Below are 19,768 nucleotides of genomic sequence, written 5' to 3'. Positions count from 1 at the left end.
AAAAGAAGTTAATATTGATGATCAACTTCATACGGGCCCGAAAAGCCGGCAAACTACCGATATCATTATCGCAGTAACTTACGAGCCGTGTAGTCGTGGGGAGAATGTCCAAGTCGTTAAAGAACTTGTTTGTCACGTACATTTATCAGGGATATGGGCGATCCGGTGTCGACCTCGAATGTGAGCTCTCTGTGATTAATCGTCAAATTCAACAGAAACTTACCCGCAAGACCTTGAACCGCGCTCAGATGAAAAACGTCCTTGATGACGCACGGCTCCTTTAGGTGGTGTGCATCATCCGTCCCTTTCTTCTCCTTGGCCTTCGAGAGGCACACCTTCTCCAGGTGCCCCTTCTTCTTACAGCTGTTGCAGACAGTCGACTTGTGCCTGCACTTGTCCGCGAAGTGGTCTGGGTCCCCACAGCGAAAGCACTGCTTCTTCCGTCCATCCGATTTGCTTGGTTGGTGGTGGGAACTTGCTTGACTCGACGACTGGAAACTCTTCTTCTTCCTCGTCTTCTTGGATCCGTGCTCGATGTGCTGCACCTCGCTCTTCGATCGGGAACCATGCATTTCGTCGATTCCGCGGTGAGACATCTCCATTCCGAATCCGATTTCTTTTGCCTTCGCCAGCGTCAGGTTCCGAATTTCCAGTAGCCGCGACTGTATCACACGGTTCCGGATTCCGAAAACGAACTGGTTCCTGATGGCTTTGTCCAAGTGGTCCTCGAAGTTGCATGTTTGGGCGAGTTTCTCCAAATCCATCAGGTACTCGCTCAGGGATTCGTGCTCCAACTGCTTGCGGCTCGCGAACTTGAAATTTTCCAAAATTTCCAAAGGAACTGGACTGAAATGGTCCTTCAGAAGAGCCACAAGTTCGTCGAACGTTTTCGTTTCAGGCTTTTCGTTCTTCAGCTTGTTGCAGAGCACGTCGTAGGTAGCGCCGCCCATGTAATGAAGCAGGTAATCGCGTTTGTCGGCGTCTGGAACGTGGTAAATCCGGAAAGAAACTTGCAGCCGCTCCAACCATCGGTCAAACTTCGATGTCGCAGCATTGAACGGCTCGAACGTGAAAGTAACCGGCACCACAGCAACACCACCGGCAGCAGCAGCCGCAGCCGCCAGCTCCACCGACTCGTGGATCCACCATGGAAAAAATGCAGCAGCCAGCCGAACGCGATGTCGAAACTTTTCAGCACACAAATAGGTACCGGAATTTCGCGCAGCTCCGAACTTCTCGTCGCCAAACTGTTATGTACTGGGCGGAGGAACTACCGAGAGAACCGAATTCGGACCGGCGGAATTGAATTAGTAGAAGCAAAACGCGTAACTACAAACTGATTAGCTTTATTCTTCTACTCTCTTCGAAATGGTAGTACAGAGTGATCTTTTCACTACGATGTGGTCCCGTTGCGGAAGTTGTTGTGGTTGGCAGGTTGGCACGAGTGGTTGCGCTCGTGCGGTTGACAGCTCCAGTGCTGCCAGAAACGCTGCTCGGATATAACACCCACCACTGGTGCCAAATTTAGCAATCCGTTGCATTTGCGGCATGGATTTTTGGGCCAAATTCAATATTCAACCAACTGTTGGAGATTGTGCCTTAGTAGACGATTCGGTCGAGGACATGCCATCAAAATCCTCCATTTGCATTCTAACCACCGAAGATAAGCAAGAGATCGAAATCATAAAGCCCATCTTTATTCCAGCTCGCCAAGGCCAATTATCTTTAACCCTCTTGGCCGAGCATCGAATTGAAATCCAGGAAGAATGGCGGGATGAGCCGCCTGTACGTCAATTTCCTTATGTCATGTCACCTAAAACACAAGGGTTGGTAGCTACTGAATTGCAACGATTGCTTGACTCAGGGATTATTGAGCGTAGTAACTCAGCCTGGTCGCTGAACTGCGTGCCTGTTATCAAACCCAATAAAGTACGTCTCTGCTTAGATGCGCGTAAAATCAACGAGCGCACTGTACGGGACGCTTACCCCTTGCCACACCCCCACCGCATACTCAACCAACTACCAAAGGCTAATTATCTCTCGACAATAGATCTCTCGGAAGCGTTCCTCCAAGTTCCCTTACATCCAGCTTCGAGAAAATATACCGCGTTTAGTGTGCAAGGCAAGGGGTTGTTCCAATACACCCGAATGCCTTTTGGTCTGGTCAATAGTCCAGCCACCTTGGATAGATTAATGGACAGAGTACTAGGCCACGGTGTATTCCCAACTAACAATTGCAAGTCACAAACAAGCAAGCTTGCTGAATTGTTGCTTAATAATGGTAATGATAGCTGAACTAAAATATTGAGCTTCTCGAGAATTTTTAGCATATCGACAAGTTTCTCTTCGACCTCTAGGTTGCGCGCCAGGGTATAATGTGTGTTGGGCACTTTGCGACGATTAACTCAAATCCGCACACCAGCGCACAATTTGCGCGCCGATTGCCTATGCGCCAAGTTTTTCACTAGCCAAATCACTATTAATCAGTGGTTTAATGAAGTAAAAGCGTTGCTACCGTCAATAATATCTTTGTTGTACATTATTTCCAGACATAAGGAAGTTCAATGTTTTAGACATAAAATGGAACCGAACCCTAAGAGAGATAGAGCTCTTGGCGCGAACCATTTTGACACTTGTTTATTTACATTTTGTATGGCGCACAGCCCGGCGCATGGGCTGTCGGCGCACGAGTTGTTGGCCGGTATGCGGATTTCAGAAAAGATTCGCAATAATGCTCTACACATTACTGTTTAAATGTTTTTTCAATTGAGAAAATAGTCAATGTTCGACTTTCCTCATTGGTATCAACAATGATAAATTTAAACACTTTTCAAAAGTTTAACAAGAAATTTATTCGACAAGCATTGATTCCTTAACAAAAGAGTTTAACAAAACATTTGTCTGCATCTTATTAAGCTGATGTATCGATAAGCATATACTCCTGAACAATGTGCTTTACACTTGTCAAATAAACGCCTTCAGCCAGTCATAGGACTCGGAACTTTGTTCGGATAATGGGATAAATCATGGCTAAAACTGTTTAGACAACCAAGTTATTAAAGAATCAAAATTTTAAACGAATCACATAAAATAATACTGAATAGAATTCTCGCGGTTAGTATCATACGGGCGTATCTACAATGATCGATTTCTCTTCATCGATTTTCTCTTTGTTTAATAACTTAGCCGGGAAATCATTTTTGATTGCTTTTATTGTTTTAGAAGCTAGCTCTAGTCGCCCTTCACCGAAACACGCCGAGAGATCATCCGAACATTGAGCGTATTTCTCGGGATTATCCGAAGAGAAAATCGATGAAGAGAAATCGATCAATGCAGTTACGCCCGTATGATACTAAAAGCGAGAATTATGTACTTTAACATTGAGTGCCAAGAGATGTAATCAACGTAAAAATAAAGCATTTATTTATTATTATTAGTCTGTAACAAGCAGAGATGGCATGCTCCTCAGAGCGCTAAGTGAGAAGATGAAAAAAATACACATTTCACACAGCCTGCAAGATGAGAAAGAGTGCGTGTAAAGAATTATCTTCTGCGTTGTCGGGCTGCACGCGCTCGGCATCGTTGTCGTATCGCGCACGACGGTGAGCGCAGGAAAGCAAGAGAAAGTACAGTCCAACATACAGCTCACATCGCAGCGCTGCGCTACTCTGTAATGCCGAGAGCCTATTGACCATGCGAAAAAAAGTTGGAACTTCGAAAGTCAAAACATCGGCGAAGTTCGGCGTCGGTATTCTAATTTGGGGTTCGCCGACGCATAAGAATTGCCTATGTCGGAGACGCTTCAATTAGAATGCCGACGTTTTTACTTCGGCGAACTTTTGTTGGGGATATTTGAATTCACATATCGACTTCGGTCTAAAATAAATCAATATGTACAATACAACTTGCAGTTCAGACAGCGCAGATGTGTAGCACATTTCTCGGATACTTATTCAAAACGACGTATCAACATAGGATTTGCGTGTATTATACGTCGTTTTGAAAAAGTATCCGAGATTTCAAGAAATGAGCGAAGCTCACGCACGCTCACGCACGCTCACGCAGAAGAAGTTTGAGCTCTGTGACGCCTCGCGCAGATGGTGTGGCAACTTACACATTCGCACTCTCACGCAAAGTTTTAGGTACGACTGAGCGATGTGTGTTTGTTGCCGGTCCACATTCGTAGCAAAACAGAGCGGCGCACAGTTTATTGAAGATGTGTACGCAAAGCTGTTTATCAGTGTATCTATGCCATCTCTGGTAACAAGATATCTTGTACCTTGATTAGTATATTATTTATCTTTCGCAGCAGTTCGATTGTACGAGACGCTTGGATCGATGCATTTGTCATTTCAGTGATGTCGTGTTTACTGAATATTGTTCCCACAGTCACCTAGATAACCAAACAGCATTCATAAATCGACACATTTCAAGTATCCCTAAACATCCATATGCACTATTTATTGAACATAACATCAAGATTCCATGAAAAAAGCATACATAAAAAATATGCTTAACGGATCTTCGACTGAGCATGAGCAGATTACCTGAACAGATGCTGTGAATGCACCATGTCCAGAGATGCCAGAAATACAGATTTTTCTGTATTATACAGATTTTTAGAGGTTGATACAGACAGGATACAGAGTACAGAAAAAATACAGATTTCATGATCTTGATACAGATTTTTCCTCCACATATTTTTTTTCCTCATACATTCATGCAAGATGGAAAATAAAATAATAACAATTATAAAGAGCACAAACCCATTAAATTATCTATATTTTTCACATTTGACCTCAATTTTCAATCATTTCATTACAGGAATTTTTTCTTTAGAATTGAATTTAATAAAACATATATTACGAAACATAAAACGTCCTAGATATGTAATAAGCATACGTTATGGGCGTTTTTATGTTTTTATCACGTTGAAATTCTAATCTTGTAATATAAAACTTTTTAACCTTCGCCCAAAATGAAGTTTTTTTAGCAAGTTTTCAAAGATTATGTTAGTATAAGGAAAAATCGAATAAACTATCTTTGCTGATTCTTTTTTATGTGTATTGTTGTTTGCTTGACAATTTGCAAGAGTCGCGAATTTCCAGTGAAATATGAAGATGTAAGGAAAATTTAAGCTTCAGTACATGAAAAATAAAATAAAAGCTGGAAACTTTGCTAAGCAAAAGACCTGGTTTTCTTTATGCTTTTCATTCTTATATGTTAAATGTAAATAATGAGAAAACATACGAATAATGTTTTTGTTGAAAATTGAAAATAATGACAGTTTTTTAAAATAATAATATCGAATCGAACCTGAGAAGAAATAGCCAGTATACACCTTTTCAAACAACTATAAAATTGTGTTGAAGATAAAAAATCGATAGAGCTTTTGGAAACTACAGAGTACGAATACAACCTGCACAAATATGATGCATCGAATGTAGCAAAAGGAACACTTCATATGTGATGAAAATATTTGAACATTCTCAACGTTACCTTGCAGATGAAAAGAAAAGAATTGCGAACGCGAATTGAACTCAGGTCCTTTGGGTGTGAATATCACGCCCTAGCAATTTTGCCCATCTTAGCTTGTTGAAGCACAGAGAAGGCGGCATGGGAGGGTTTTTTTTTCTAATTCCGGTTTTTTTTTCTAATTTCGCTAAGTGTAGAATTAGCTTTAGTTAAATACACAGAAATAAAAACCATCTAATCTCGGTTAAAGGCGGAGAGGCGTCTAGTGTATGGAACACCGGTAATGGGAGAGGTTTTTTTAAAAGAAATTCTTGCAGGGATTCCTTGAGAAATTTCTAGAGGGCATTCTTAAGATATTCTTTGAATAATTTCTCCAGGAATTCTTTTGAATAGATTTCTATGGGTTCCTTCTTAAACTCCAGCAAGAAAAACTCTTCTGCAGATTTGTTTAAAAAGTTATCGAAACATTTTTGTCGACGGATAACTCCATTGATATCACTAGTTTACAAAATAGAACGAAAGTCGTGAACTTCTGTCAACGACCAAAATTTTTGAAGTATAATTAAGCACTGATTTCGAAACCGTGCTTTAAAAATTTTACGAAGAGCAGTTTTTGAATTTTAGCTATATATTGAGTTTAACCATTTTTTAAAATTTGAATATTACCAAAATTCAAATATGTTGCGTTTTGTTCAACCAATTTCAAATCTTTTCCATAAATTATAAGCTGAATACAATACCATGCGATCATCTGAATGCAGCTTTTGCATCAGATTGATGAAATTCAAGATATTGGCGAGTTTTAGGGACGATCTCCTTAAATTTTATCCAAATTTCCAAAAATATATGAAGATTTGTATTTTTTTTTTTCAATAAGAAAAAACCAATCTAAAAATTATTTCTCGACGTTAAACTAACATATCATATGTAGGCGAGTTACAGTAAAAAAATCAGCTCAATCGGAGCATTGATTACGGATAATGAGATGTGTAAAGTGAGCGACGTTGCCTAAAAATAGAACAAAAATCGATTTCAAATCAACAACCTTGTATGGAAAGTCGAAAAAATTTCCGCTCTACTGTATTTTTTTTCTTCGCGTTTTCGAACTCAGGGCATGATTCTACACCAAAAATGATCATCAGCTTGCCGAGTTCAAAAATGCTGTAAACTAGTGTATCTCCATGGATTCTTTGAGAAATTCATTCAGGAATATTTCCAAAGAATTTCTACGAAAATTCTTTAAGAAATACCTGAAGAATTTATTTCTGGGATCTTTGCAAATGTTTTGTAATGCGTTCCGCCAAGGATTTCCCGAAATGTTTCTCCAGGTACTTCTTCTATGATGTAAAAAAAGAAATTCGGGTTAAGTACTGTTCCTTTCAATTCCACTAAGAATTTGCATCCCGTGACAGATACGTATTTCGACCTAAACTGTAAAGTCGTCTTCAGTGTCTCGCACTTGACTTGACTGGACTTGACTGAAGTCGAGTCAAGTACGAGATACCGAAGACGACCTTACAGTTGAGGTCGAAATACGTATCTGTCAAAGGATGCAAATTCTTAGTGAAATTCAAAGGCACAGTACCTAACCCGAATTTCTTTTTACTTACCACTAACTTTACTTTACTTAAGAGTTAGATTTCTTTCAGAATTTTCTGCTTAGATTTCCTTAGAAATTCGTATGTGATATATCTTCATATCTTCAATATATCTTCATTTATCTGCAGAGATTTCATCAAGATTTCAAAATTTAGAAATTCCTTCATGGAATATACCTGAAAAAATAAAAATTCTGAAATTCTTCAAGTAAATTATTCACAAATCCTAAAAGAATTTGTTCGGAAACTCTTCCCAGGGATATCCATAATTTTTTGAGAAATTCGTTCATTGATTCCTGCAGAAACTCCTTCATGGTTTTAGAACAAAATGAAAAAAAAAAAATCTTGATAGACTTATTGAGTAACTCCATCAATGCAAGAATCCTTGAGAAATTTCTGCAGTGATTTCTGGAAAACCCGTTGAGGAATTTCTAAAGAAATCTCTTTAAATATGCAGACATTGCAGACAAAGGTATTTGTGGATTTTTTTTAAAGAAATCCTTCATTGAGTTTCTAAAGATTCCCTGGAGGATTTTCTGAAGGAATCCTTGGAAGAACTGCTGGAGGTACTTCTGAAGAATTCATCGAAAAAAACTCGTGCAGTTTATGAAGAGATTTATTGGAATAATATTTTAGAGAACCAATAAAGAAACAAAAAAAAGAGATTTTTCAAGGAATCTTTGAGAAACCCACAAGAACTGGAGAACCCTCTACAAATATACTTTGAAAAATTTCTAGAAAAAATCTTTGAATAAAGCTTATTAGTAGTTCCAAAAGATTCTCTCAACAATTGCTGCAGAACTAATTGTTGAGAAAATCTTTTGGAAAAAAAATGAAAAAAAAAATCCCTGGAGAAAGGTCTGAACAAATCCAAAGCAATGCCTAGAGGAATACTTCAAGGAACTATTGGATTAACTCCTGGAGGAACTTTACAGAAAAATCTTTCGAGAATTTCTAGAGGAGTTTCCAAAATAATCCCGAGAAAATTTCTGAAAAAAAAATGAAGTAATCCTTTAGGTAGAAATTCAAGCAAAATTTTCTGGATTATTTTTTATAATCTCTCTATTTTTGTGTATTTTAACTTATGCTAGTTCTTCATACAAACTGAAACTTTCTTAATTGCCAATAGAATCTCTGAATGTTTGTTAAAGAAAAATATCTCCTGGAATTGCATCTTTTCAACATACGTGAGAAGAAATTCATGGAGAAACCCCTGGAGAAATTCATTGATAAACTTTCGGAGAAATGCTATAGAAAAACTCCTGAAAAAAATTTGGAGGAATTTCCCCAAAAATATTAAAAAAAAAATATTTAGAAATACAAGCATAGCTTATGTAGAAATCTCTGAAGGAATTTATTTCGTGAACCAGTTTCAGGATATTTTTTGAGAAACTCCCAGGATAGTCCCAGGGAAAATTCTTGGAAGAATCCCTGGAGAAATTTTCACAGAAATCCGGCGACGTAAAAGTTCAAAATTATTAAGAAGAGACATATTTATTTTACTATTCAAAACCATAACGTTCTGCTATTTACACCGTTTAGTGAAATCTTACTGCAAATAGAAATGTTCGTGCAAAATTCGGGTCACAAACATGTTGTTTACATGTTAGACCCACAGATTTCTAACGGGGTCTGACAGGATTTACGGAAACTTGGTGTTTTTTTTTGGCTTCCAGCCACAGTTTCAAAATACAGACAAATACAGATTTTCTAAAATCCTGATACAGATTTTTGGAAAAATCATCTGGCATCCCTGACCATGTCCAAGACCACACCGCACCATATATTGTCATACATTTTTAAAGATCGATATTTAATAATAAAAATAAAAACATATTCATATCGCAATTAGTACGTCTGGAAACAATGTCTTCAATAAGTACCAACACTTTTTGGCCGCATTCAATACAATTTTTCTCACCGTGCGATAAAAATACTGACAGCGAAATCAGAATGGAAAACACGTGTTTTCGGCTGAACAGCTGTTGAAGTATAAGGTGTTGTTCAGTTGATAAGCACGTGCTGTGCTAATTCACCATGCTGAACACAGGAGTGATCATTGTTGAGTCATGGGAAGATTATGTTTTGCTTTGGGTGCTGCGTCTCACCATCTCTAGGATGGCGCAGATAGGAAGGCATGCGGCTGGCAATCGACAGGTCTCGAGTTCTAATCCGGTTTTAGGTAATTTTATATGTAATTCTTATTTCATAATAGGTGTTCTCAGCATGAGAGCAAGTAATTACTCTCGTGAGAGTTCAACATTTTTGCATGTTATTTATTTTCAGTCATTTTTGCCAAAGCTTAATAACAACTTTCTTGTGCATTTGTAAAACGCTTTGAACAACAAAAAAATAAGTTGGTGCACAACATGATGCTTTATAACTTCTCCAAATTTGTGTGAACAAAACCCGAACATAGGTTTTACGTGAAAATAATTTAAATGTTATTCAACATTATGCTGAATTAATTCGTCATAATGGTGCCTGTTAAATGAGTGATCGTTAGTTGGGTTGGAACCGTATGTCTTCGTCTACCTCGACGATATCGTCGTGGTGACGGAGACATTCGAGCATCACGTGCAGTTGCTACGCGAAATTGCGTGCAGGCTAAGAGAGGCGAACTTATCGATAAATCTGGAAAAATCTCAGTTTGGATTTCCAGAGATACCGTTTCTGGGATACCTCCTCAGCACAGACGGGCTGAGAGCCAACCCCGAAAAAATTCGGCCCATTATTGAGTACGCTAGGCCAAACACCACCACCAAACTAAGAAGGTTCTTAGGAATGGTGAATTATTACCGCCGATTTATACTCGATTTCAGCATTAACGGATCTTCTGAAAACGAAATCGAAAATCATAAAATGGAATGAATCGGCCGAAAGTTCCTTATGTACCATAAAAGAGCTGCTTGTTAGCGCCCCCATACTTGGTAGTCCCGACTTTACGAGGGAGTTCACCATTCAGACGGATGCCAGCGACGTCGCTGTAGCTGGTGTCCTGACACAGCTTCAAAAGGATGGCGAAAAGGTCATATCCTACTTTTCTCATAAACTCACCACGCCCAACGAAACTACCATGCGGCCGAGAAATAAGCATTGGCAGCGCTTCTGGCAATCGAGGCATTTCGGGGATATATCGAGGGCAGTCATTTTAAACTGATTACAGACTCGTCGGCGTTAACTCATATCCTCAATACCAAATGGAAAGTGGGCTCAAGATGCAGTAGGTGGAGTTTGGATCTTCAACAATTTGACATGACCGTTGTACACAGGAAAGGAAAGGAGAATATTGTCCCTGACGCGCTATCAAGGAGCGTCGCTGTCGTGCTAGATTCCCCTACTGCATCTTGGCACTCGTCTTTGGTGGAGAAAGTTAAGAATCAACCCGATAAGTTTGCTGATTTCCGCATTGAAAATGGAAATTTATTGAAGTTCGTCACGGCCAAAAATGAGCCGTATGACTCTCGTTTCGAGTGGAAAATTGTTCCATTACCCGAAGAGATACCAACTACAGTATCGGACAATAAAAATGCACCAAAGCCGTTTTCCCATACAAACTAGTCAACTTTGGATTGACATATCTCAGTTATGTCTCAACCGATTGTTTTCATTTTTCTGTGACGAACTACAAAACATTTCAATTTTCAAAAACTATTGAAAAAGTTCAGTGATAACTATTGATACAAAAGTTACAGATAGGTTGAATTTTGACAATAAAAATGCACCAAGACAAAAAATTATGTAGCCAAAAATGCTGAAGTCAAATCACTATGGTGTCTTCGGCAAATATGTTTCTTGTGTGATGACCAATAAATTTGCTGAAGACACTATAGCTATCTGACTTCAGCATTTTCGGCTACACAATTTTTTGTCTTGGTGCATTTTTATTGTCAAAATTCAACTTATCTGTAACTTTTGTATCAATAGTTATCACTGAACTTTTTCAATAGTTTTTGAAAATTGGAATGTTTTGTAGTTCGTCACAAAAAAATGAAAACAATCGGCTGAGACATAACTGAGATATGTCAATCCAAAGTTGACTAGTTTGTATGGGAAAACGGCTTTGGTGCATTTTTATTGTCCGATACTGTATACTTGAAGAAGTGCATGACAATTTTCACCAGGGCTGCGACAAGACTCTGACACGCATCCAACAGCGATACTATTGGCCAAAAATGTCATCGGACATTTGTAAATATATTCAAAGCTGCCCAAACTGTAAAGAAAATAAAGCTTCATACGTGGCAGTCACGCCGGAAATGGGCAAAATGCGTCAAGCATCCCGACCGTGGCAGATTATCTCCATCGACTACGTGGGTCCCCTCCCCCGAAGTCGCAAGGGCTATCAACATCTCTTAGTAATAAGTGATTATTTCTCCAAATGGGTTATGCTACACCCCGTTCGGAAAATAGACAGTTTAGCCATGTGTGGAGTCTTAAAAGTGGTTTTATCGAAATTCCGTTCCGGAGATAATCATCACCGATAACGGTAGCGTTTTCACCTCTAAGGTATTCAAAGATTTACTAGACCGCTTTAAGATTTCCCACTGGCTAAATTCGCGTTACCACTCACAGGCCAACCCTGTCGAGCGGGTGAACCGCACTATAAACTCAGCCATAAGGACTTACGTCCGTGAAGACCAGCGCTTGTGGGATACAAAACTCCCGGAGATCGAGATGATCATTAATACGTCCAAACATACGTCCACTGGCTTCACGCCTTATTTCATCACTCACGGTAGTGAATTATCCGAATCCGGTAACGATCATCGTCTCTCACGGCATGATGAAACGCCATCCGAAGAAGAGCGAGAAAAGGAACGTAAAGAAAACTTCACTACATAGAATATACGAAATTGTCAAAAACAATCTGATCAAAGCTCATGAATCATCAACTAAGCACTACAATTTGCGAAGTCGACGGTTTTCCAAGTCCTTTTCCGTCGGTCAATTGGTCTACCGAAAGAATATGAAGCCGTCGAGCGCCGCGGAAAACTATAATTCTAAGTACGGCCCTCAATATCTTCCTTGTAAGGTCAAGGCCAAGGTTGGGTCTTCATCATATGACCTCGAAGATCTGGCAGGTAAGGCTCTCGGAATCTGGCCGGCGATTAATTTGAAACCCGGGTAGGTTGAATGAAAACATCTCTCCTTGAACGTTCCTTCTATTCTCCATAGTAATTGCTCTCCGACAACGTACCTAAAAGTAAACAAAAACAAAAACTTACATCCGCAAATACCTTCAGCTATATCGACTCGTATCACCGTAAATATTCATTGAAAACTCCGTGAAAGTCGTGATATTGTGTGAAATCATCACGATTCACATGTTTCCCAACTGCTCATCAAATAATCAGAGTGTAAACAAGTTTGACAGTTCGTACCCACCAGAGCTTTCGCCTTCAAGTCCACGCTCCCTTCAGAATACCCATTTTTTCATTGCTATCTCTGTCGCTCTTCAAGAGGCCCCATTTAAAAATACCCATTTTCAAGTTGGGCGGCCCAACTCATAAATGGGTATTTTTAAATGGAGCCTCTTGAAGAGCGACAGAGATAGCAATGAAAAAATGGGTATTCTGACGCGAGCGTGTCGACATTGAGTGGGTTAAGCAAAGGGCCATGCAAAACCCATGTGGTCGATTTCACTAAACAGCATCTCATGCTGCTTGCTGTGTGTAATCTTGCATGAAAGATTGGGAGAAATGAGCAGCTTTGAGACTGATTCATTAAATTGGGTTTTTAAATTTAAAAAAAATGTCTTGTTTTCTCAATTTTATACGAAAGAGCATCTTTTTCTGTGCCACTGATTTTTTTCAGATTTTTAGAACTTAATTTTGGTGCTTAAAACCCATTTCAAAGAGATTTTTTAAAATCACCTTTTGACAGCTGGGCAACTGTTTGACAGCTCCGCCCAGTACAAAATGCGACGAGGGGTGATTCGACAAATCGCTCCCATACAAACTTCAAATTGATTTTCAAATAGGTTCCCGGGCATCAAAATTCATGAAAATTTGGATTTCGGCTCAGTTTGGCATGCAGATTCCGAATATGAAATTATCTCTACACCGCTAAAGAAGCCAATTTAAGTTTCACTAGTGGTACACTCGTTCTCTTGGAAAAGAGTAACCAAAGTGACCATCGAAACATTTAAAATTAAGGGCGCCCTAGAATTCTAAGTAAATTAAACTAAATTCATTTTGTCCAAGTATAACTTGAGACGTGTCATAGAAAAGAGAAGTAATTCACAATATTTTTCTCATTCGCATTAGATTATAGTTATGGAACATTTTGTCAGCCAAACTTGACAGACAAGAATACATGGCCTAGGCAAGCCTACACTCAATGGGAACATGAATGGCAAGATAATAGCTTTTAATAACAGTTCATGGTTTTGTCACTACTAGTTTGCGGTCTGTTGTACCTAATGAAACATTTTAAGAGACATAATTTGCTTACATTGGAACAAGGAGAGATTAAAAAAATTAAAAATAAACTTTTCTCCAGGTTCTGAAAAGTCATGTTCTTTCACCTGATTTGATTTCGAAAGGAGCACCTTAGATCACTACCGCCAGCCTCACTCTTCTAAGTCAACACGAACTTTGAAGAGCTGAGAACTTTTCCTAGAATATTTTCTTGGTGTTCAAAAAAAAAAATACTTCGTCTTTTTTTTAACCCAGATCCGGGATAATTGTTACCTATAAAATAGCTCACAATACCTGCTTTTCTTTGTTGTATTCTTTTCCTTTTTTTGTTTCATTTTTCTAAAAATTGTGTAAATAACTATGCTCTAATAATAAGATAAAACTACACATATTGTAAATATGTATATACTTTTTCCTATTACCTACCCTAATCTCCCTTGTAAATAAATAAAATCACCTAAAAAAAATTAAAATAGCTATCCAATAAAAATAAATTCATTTGAATTCAAATAATCCCATTCCATTTCCTATACCCCCTGATATCGCCTAAATCTATCCCCTCCAAAATAAATGCACTTCAATCATGGCGCACGGTACCAACTATACCGAAACAAATCGCTCCCGGGAAATCAGGCCCCTGACACGGCCTATGTCAATGCATTGGAATCATGGTAGACAGGATGTCCTGGGCGCTAATAAATAGCGCCCACTGTCAAATGCGACATCAACATTTTTTTGTTCAACGTTTATTTCGGTTTGTTGATCAGTTTTTGGAATCTTTTTTTCCACCTGTTATGATCACAAAACACTTCAAACTCGCTTTAATATTAATGTACGGTAAGAGGAGCATGCGATTAGTTGAATAAAGCAACCCAACAAACACGCATTGTGAATGTGATTTCGTGTGTGGCTCACAACGTCAAACAAAAGCTGCGTTTGTTGATTACACGCTCGTTTCAATTTGCACGAATATGAGTATAAGGCAGTAAGATGTTGGCTACGATATATTTCATTGATGCCAGGGGCCTGCGGGAAATGTTCCAGCTAGGAGGATCATGCGTAGTCATGGGAAGCTATAAAAGCCAATGTTGGAGAAGGTTTCGGCCTCTTTTGGGTAACAGAAATCCAAGCTTTAAAGTGGTTCGCGTTTTAAATCGAAGTTTCCATATTCCTTATAGGAACAGAAATCAGCCTTGTGCCGAGTTACCGTGCTGAAGTGAACCGTTGCCCGAGAGTTGTTCCCGATCGCTTTGTACCGCTAATCCAATCGACGGGAACGAGACAACCTTGTGTGTAAAGCCTAAGGGCCTACACCGACGATTCTATAACATTTACCCGAAAACCATTTACCCGAAAGACATTTTCCCGAAAACCATTTACCCGAATGTAACATATACCCGAATGCCAAATACCCGAACGCGACATTTACCCGAATAGTGTATTACTCTGCATAAATTATGATTTTGTGAGTAAAGTTCGTTTGTTTTGTTCAATGCAAAAAGTACATGTAGTATTTTGTATTGCGGCTCAGACAAATATTTTCAATGTCGAATTCCTCAAAAACACATTTTATTAAATTTTCTCTGAAATGATCCGCGATAGGAATTCACAGGGCAAACACCTGAATAAAACTAATCACTGCAGCTTGATATTTTTTGTGTTTGCTGTTGGCATTCCCTCTAGAGATTTACTCTACTTTGATTCATAAGCTGTACTTTCGATAAGCATAGAACTGTTTATGATTTAAAGAAGAGAAAAACTCTATTTGTAGACCGAATGTTCATTAAATCGAATCGGTTATAGAACAGCCCTCGGCAAGTCAACATATCATTAAAAAAAAACTTTGATTAAAAAGTTTGCAATTTGTTCACGATATAGAACATCCTGTTATTAAAAGAAGGGAAAATTCTTAGGTGCACACTTCCTCCTCTTGTTGGCGTAACGTCCTCACTGGGACAAAGCCTGCTTCTCAGCTTAGTGTTCTATGAGCACTTCCACAGTTATTAACTGAGAGCTTCCTCTGCCAATGACCATTTTGCATGTGTATATCGTGTGGCAGGCACGAAGATACTCTATGCCCAAGGAAGTCAAGGAAATTTCCTTTACGAAAAGATCCTGGACCGACCGGGAATCGAACCCGTCACCCTCAGCATGGTCATGCTGAATACCCGTGCGTTTACCGCCTCGGCTATATGGGCCCTCAACAAGGTGCAACTTGGAATCCATCACTCAATCCTGTAAAAATGTAATCTAGAGCAACATCCTGTGATCGAAAGAAGAAAAAAACTCATATACAGTAAGTAGTTCGAACGCTAATAAATTATTATACAACTTAGTGAGGTTAACACTATTTCTGTAAAAGAAACTCTACCAAATTACCCTTAATGCCACGGCCCGAAATCCATAACCCCGAATAGGCCTTTATCCCAAAAGCCATTACCCCGAATGGGTCATTACCCCGTTATAGGTAGATAAATGGATAGTAAGCCCAGCATATTAACCGACTGGTCATTAGGCCGGAAAAATGATAGATCGCAAGCCTCGAAAGAACAGTATATTCCAAAAAAAGGAAAAAATCTGATCAAGTTGCTTATTTGGCCACCAGTCAATTGTGTAAATCTTAACTTGAAAGAACAGCTCATTATTCAGAGAAGGACATATCTTTCAAGGAGTTAGAAGTTCGTCTGCAAATAAACAATATAACATTCCAACTCGAAAAATAGCCTCTATTTCCAGTTTGGTCGACCAAGTCAGCTACAGTACACAGTTGGACTCTGCAAATTCAAAAGAACAGCCTATTTTAAAAAGAAGGCAAATATTAGAAGAAGTGGAGAATACTTGCAGTATGACTGCTAAATTGTGACCGAGTATATAAGTAGCTCAAAGCAGCCTGTGTTGTTAAAATGTTATAGCTTGGTAATGAAAAAGTCATTACATTCGAATGTTTAGTTGTGCTTAAAACAGTTCAATTTATCTTAAATCGCCAAGAACAATTTAGCATTCATCCTCATGACTTTCGGCATGAATGATTTTAAGCTGAATGGCTCGATGTCTTTTCGGGAATTCTCACTTATCAGAAAGCTAGCCATTTGACAAGGTCTGGGGCAAGAATTCAATACCAAATGAATTATAATAAAAACGAACTTCGTTGTGGTACGGTTATAAGATCGTCAATTTGAAAGAACATTCAACATTTAAAAGAAGGAAACATTTCAGATTAAAATACTTATAGTTTTCAAAGGAATAGCTATAACTTCGAAAGAACAGTCATAGCTTGAAATAAAAAGAATTCTCAAATAAAAACTTCAACAACAATATTGTAACAGCATTTTATAGTTCCAGCCAATAATAAAAAGAAGGGAGAATTATTTCTAAAAATATGATTCGGAATTAGCGCCAATAGCAAAAGTTTAAGCATATTTTAAGAGGACACAATAGTTTCAAAAATGGCCTGTTAGAAGCATACTGAGCTCCTCAGGATCCATATTTGAATAGACAAGTACATCGCCTTCGGCCATCGGATATGCACGCTGAATATCAGGAAAAATGTTTGAATCAGCAACCTCTCCCTTCGTCGCAGTTTTCCTAAATACATTGCATTTGCTTCTTACGTTTCCGTACACCCTTAATTTTTTTATTTCTTCTTTTTAGGTAATTTTAACTTATGCTAATTCTCCCCTCTAGGTAAACCTTCATGAATCACAACGTTGCTAAAGATTGCCCAAAGGTTACCCTTTTCTAACTGATTAAGTTTTATCAACTTCTAATAAATTGTCCACAGTGAACACTTTTTGGGCGACCTCCTGAATGATTTCGGGTTGGCGTTCGGGCTTGTGATGTGGAGACGTTAAAAAAACAAAACATTAAAAAATCCTCAAATCATAATTGCATTTTGACCGCCAGTTAGTCCTGTACCAGAGTGCTTGATGATCACTTGGCCTGATGATTATAAGGTCTAACGAAAGCTGGCTGTATAACACTGGGCCATAACATATTTATTATTGACAAATCATATGGGATCAAGTCCACGTTTTTTTGCATTTTTCGGGTAAGTGTCGCATTCGGGTAAATGTCGTATTCTGGTGAATGCCGCATTCGGGTAAATGTCGCATTCGGGTAAATGTCGTATTCGGGTAAGTGACGTTCGGGTGAATGTCATTCGGGTGAATGTGTTTCGGGTAAATGGTTTTCGGGTTAATGTTATAGAACCATTTCCCCGAATGTAACATATACCCGAATGCGACATTTACCCGAAAACCATTTACCCGAAAGACATTTTCCCGAAAACCATTTACCCGAATGTAACATATACCCGAATGCCAAATACCCGAACGCGACATTTACCCGAATAGTGTATTACTCTGCATAAATTATGATTTTGTGAGTAAAGTTCGTTTGTTTTGTTCAATGCAAAAAGTACATGTAGTATTTTGTATTGCGGCTCAGACAAATATTTTCAATGTCGAATTCCTCAAAAACACATTTTATTAAATTTTCTCTGAAATGATCCGCGATAGGAATTCACAGGGCAAACACCTGAATAAAACTAATCACTACAGCTTGATATTTTTTGTGTTTGCTGTTGGCATTCCCTCTATAGATTTACTCTTCTTTGATTCATTAGCTGTTCTTTCGATAAGCATAGAACTGTTTATGTTTTAAAGAAGAGAAAAACTCTATTTGTAGACCGAATGGTCATTAAATCGAATCGATTATAGAACAGCCCTCGGCAAGTTAACATATCATTAGAAAAAAAAAACTTTGATAAAAAAGTTTGCAATTTGTTCACGATACAGAACATCCTGTTATTAAAAGAAGGGAAAATTCTTAGGTGAAGACTTGGAATCCATCACTTAATCCTGTAAAAATGTAATTTAGAGCAACATCCTATGATCGAAAGAAGAAAAAAACTCATATACAGTAAGTAGTTCAAACGCTAATAAATAATGCAGCAGTACAACTCGAAAGAACAGCCTTGAAGAGAAGAAGTAAAAATCTCCGAAGGATAGGAATAGTTTGGCTACCAAACAACTTAGTGAGGTTATCACTATTTCTGTAAAAGAAACTCTACCAAATTACCCTTAATGCCACGGCCCGAAATCCATAACCCCGAATAGGCCTTTATCCCAAAAGCCATTACCCCGAATGGGTCATTACCCCGTTATAGGTAGAGAAATGGATAGTAAGCCCAGCATATTAACCGAGTGGTCATTAGGCCGAAAAAATGATAGATCGATCGATTAGCAGGCAACGAAAGAACAGTATATTCCAAAAAAAAAGGAAAATATCTGATCAAGTTGTCAATTTGGCCACCAGTCAATTGTGTAAATCTTGACTTGAAAAAACAGCTTATTATTCAAAGAAGGACAAATCTTTCAAGGAGTTAGAAGTTCGTCTGCAACTAAACAATATAACATTCTAACTCGAAAAATAGCCTCTATTTCCAGTTTGGTCGACCAAGTAAGCTACAGTACACAGTTGGACTCTGCAAATTCAAAAGAACAGCCTATTTTAAAAAGAAGGCAAATATTAGAAGAAGTGGAGAATATTTGCAGTATGGCTGCTAAATTGTGACCGAGTATATAAGTAGCTCAAAGCAGCCTGTGTTGTTAAAAATTTTGACCGCCAGTTAGTCCTGTACCAGAGTGCTTGATGATCACTTGGCCCGATGATTATAAGGTCTAACGAAAGCTGGCTGTATAACACTGGGCCATAACATATTTATTATTGACAAATCATATGGGGATCAAGTCCACGGTTTTTTTTGCATTTTTCGGGTAAGTGTCGCATTCGGGTAAATGTCATATTCGGGTAAATGTCGTATTCTGGTGAATGTCCCATTCAGGTAAGTGACGTTCGGGTGAATGTCATTCGGGTAAATGTGTTTCGGGTAAATGGTTTTCGGGTAAATGTTATAGAACCAGTGAACTAAATTATGAATTTTGTTAGAGTGTAATTATTAGCACGCAAATCCCTTTTCTCCATCTCTGATTGTGTCGGAATTGAATTCGCGAAGCAAGTGTGGGAAGTGAGTCCACTTAGAAACGATTCTCCCGGATAGACCCTGAGAGAGAGAGCTTAAATGCAAATAGTTCTTAAATTGTTCTTGTAAATAATTTATAGTGTTTGAAATGAATTAGCCTTTCCCTATAGACTGTTTCAGAAATTATAAATACACTTTGTTCATTAAATAAAATAAACTGTTCTAATGATTTTTCCCCACTTCTTTCAGAATATAGCATATTATACTCCATATTTTTGTATTTCCTTTCA

General features: G+C 38.4%; 3 protein-coding genes across 3 annotated transcripts in view; 2 read left to right on the top strand and 1 right to left on the bottom strand.

The window, feature by feature from the left end:
* The window catches only part of LOC115256758 (uncharacterized), a 398,127-nt gene that overhangs the window by 137,191 nt on the left and 241,168 nt on the right, over positions 1–19,768 (bottom strand). The gene's annotated exons all lie outside the window — the stretch shown is intronic.
* Positions 1–19,768, top strand: part of LOC109398866 (uncharacterized) — a 37,966-nt gene that overhangs the window by 2,880 nt on the left and 15,318 nt on the right. The window lies entirely within an intron of this gene.
* On the top strand, positions 11,342–12,204 carry LOC134288395 (uncharacterized). The gene is made up of 3 exons (XM_062853158.1): positions 11,342–11,431; positions 11,649–11,895; positions 11,954–12,204. Exons 1-3 carry the CDS (start codon positions 11,342–11,344, stop codon positions 12,202–12,204), a joined length of 588 nt encoding a protein of 195 aa, XP_062709142.1.

Source organism: Aedes albopictus, chromosome 1 (assembly GCF_035046485.1).
Source record: "Aedes albopictus strain Foshan chromosome 1, AalbF5, whole genome shotgun sequence".
Lineage (NCBI taxonomy): Eukaryota > Metazoa > Arthropoda > Insecta > Diptera > Culicidae > Aedes > Aedes albopictus.
Note: the sequence above shows the minus strand (reverse complement) of the source record. Positions and strands in the feature narration are given on the sequence as shown.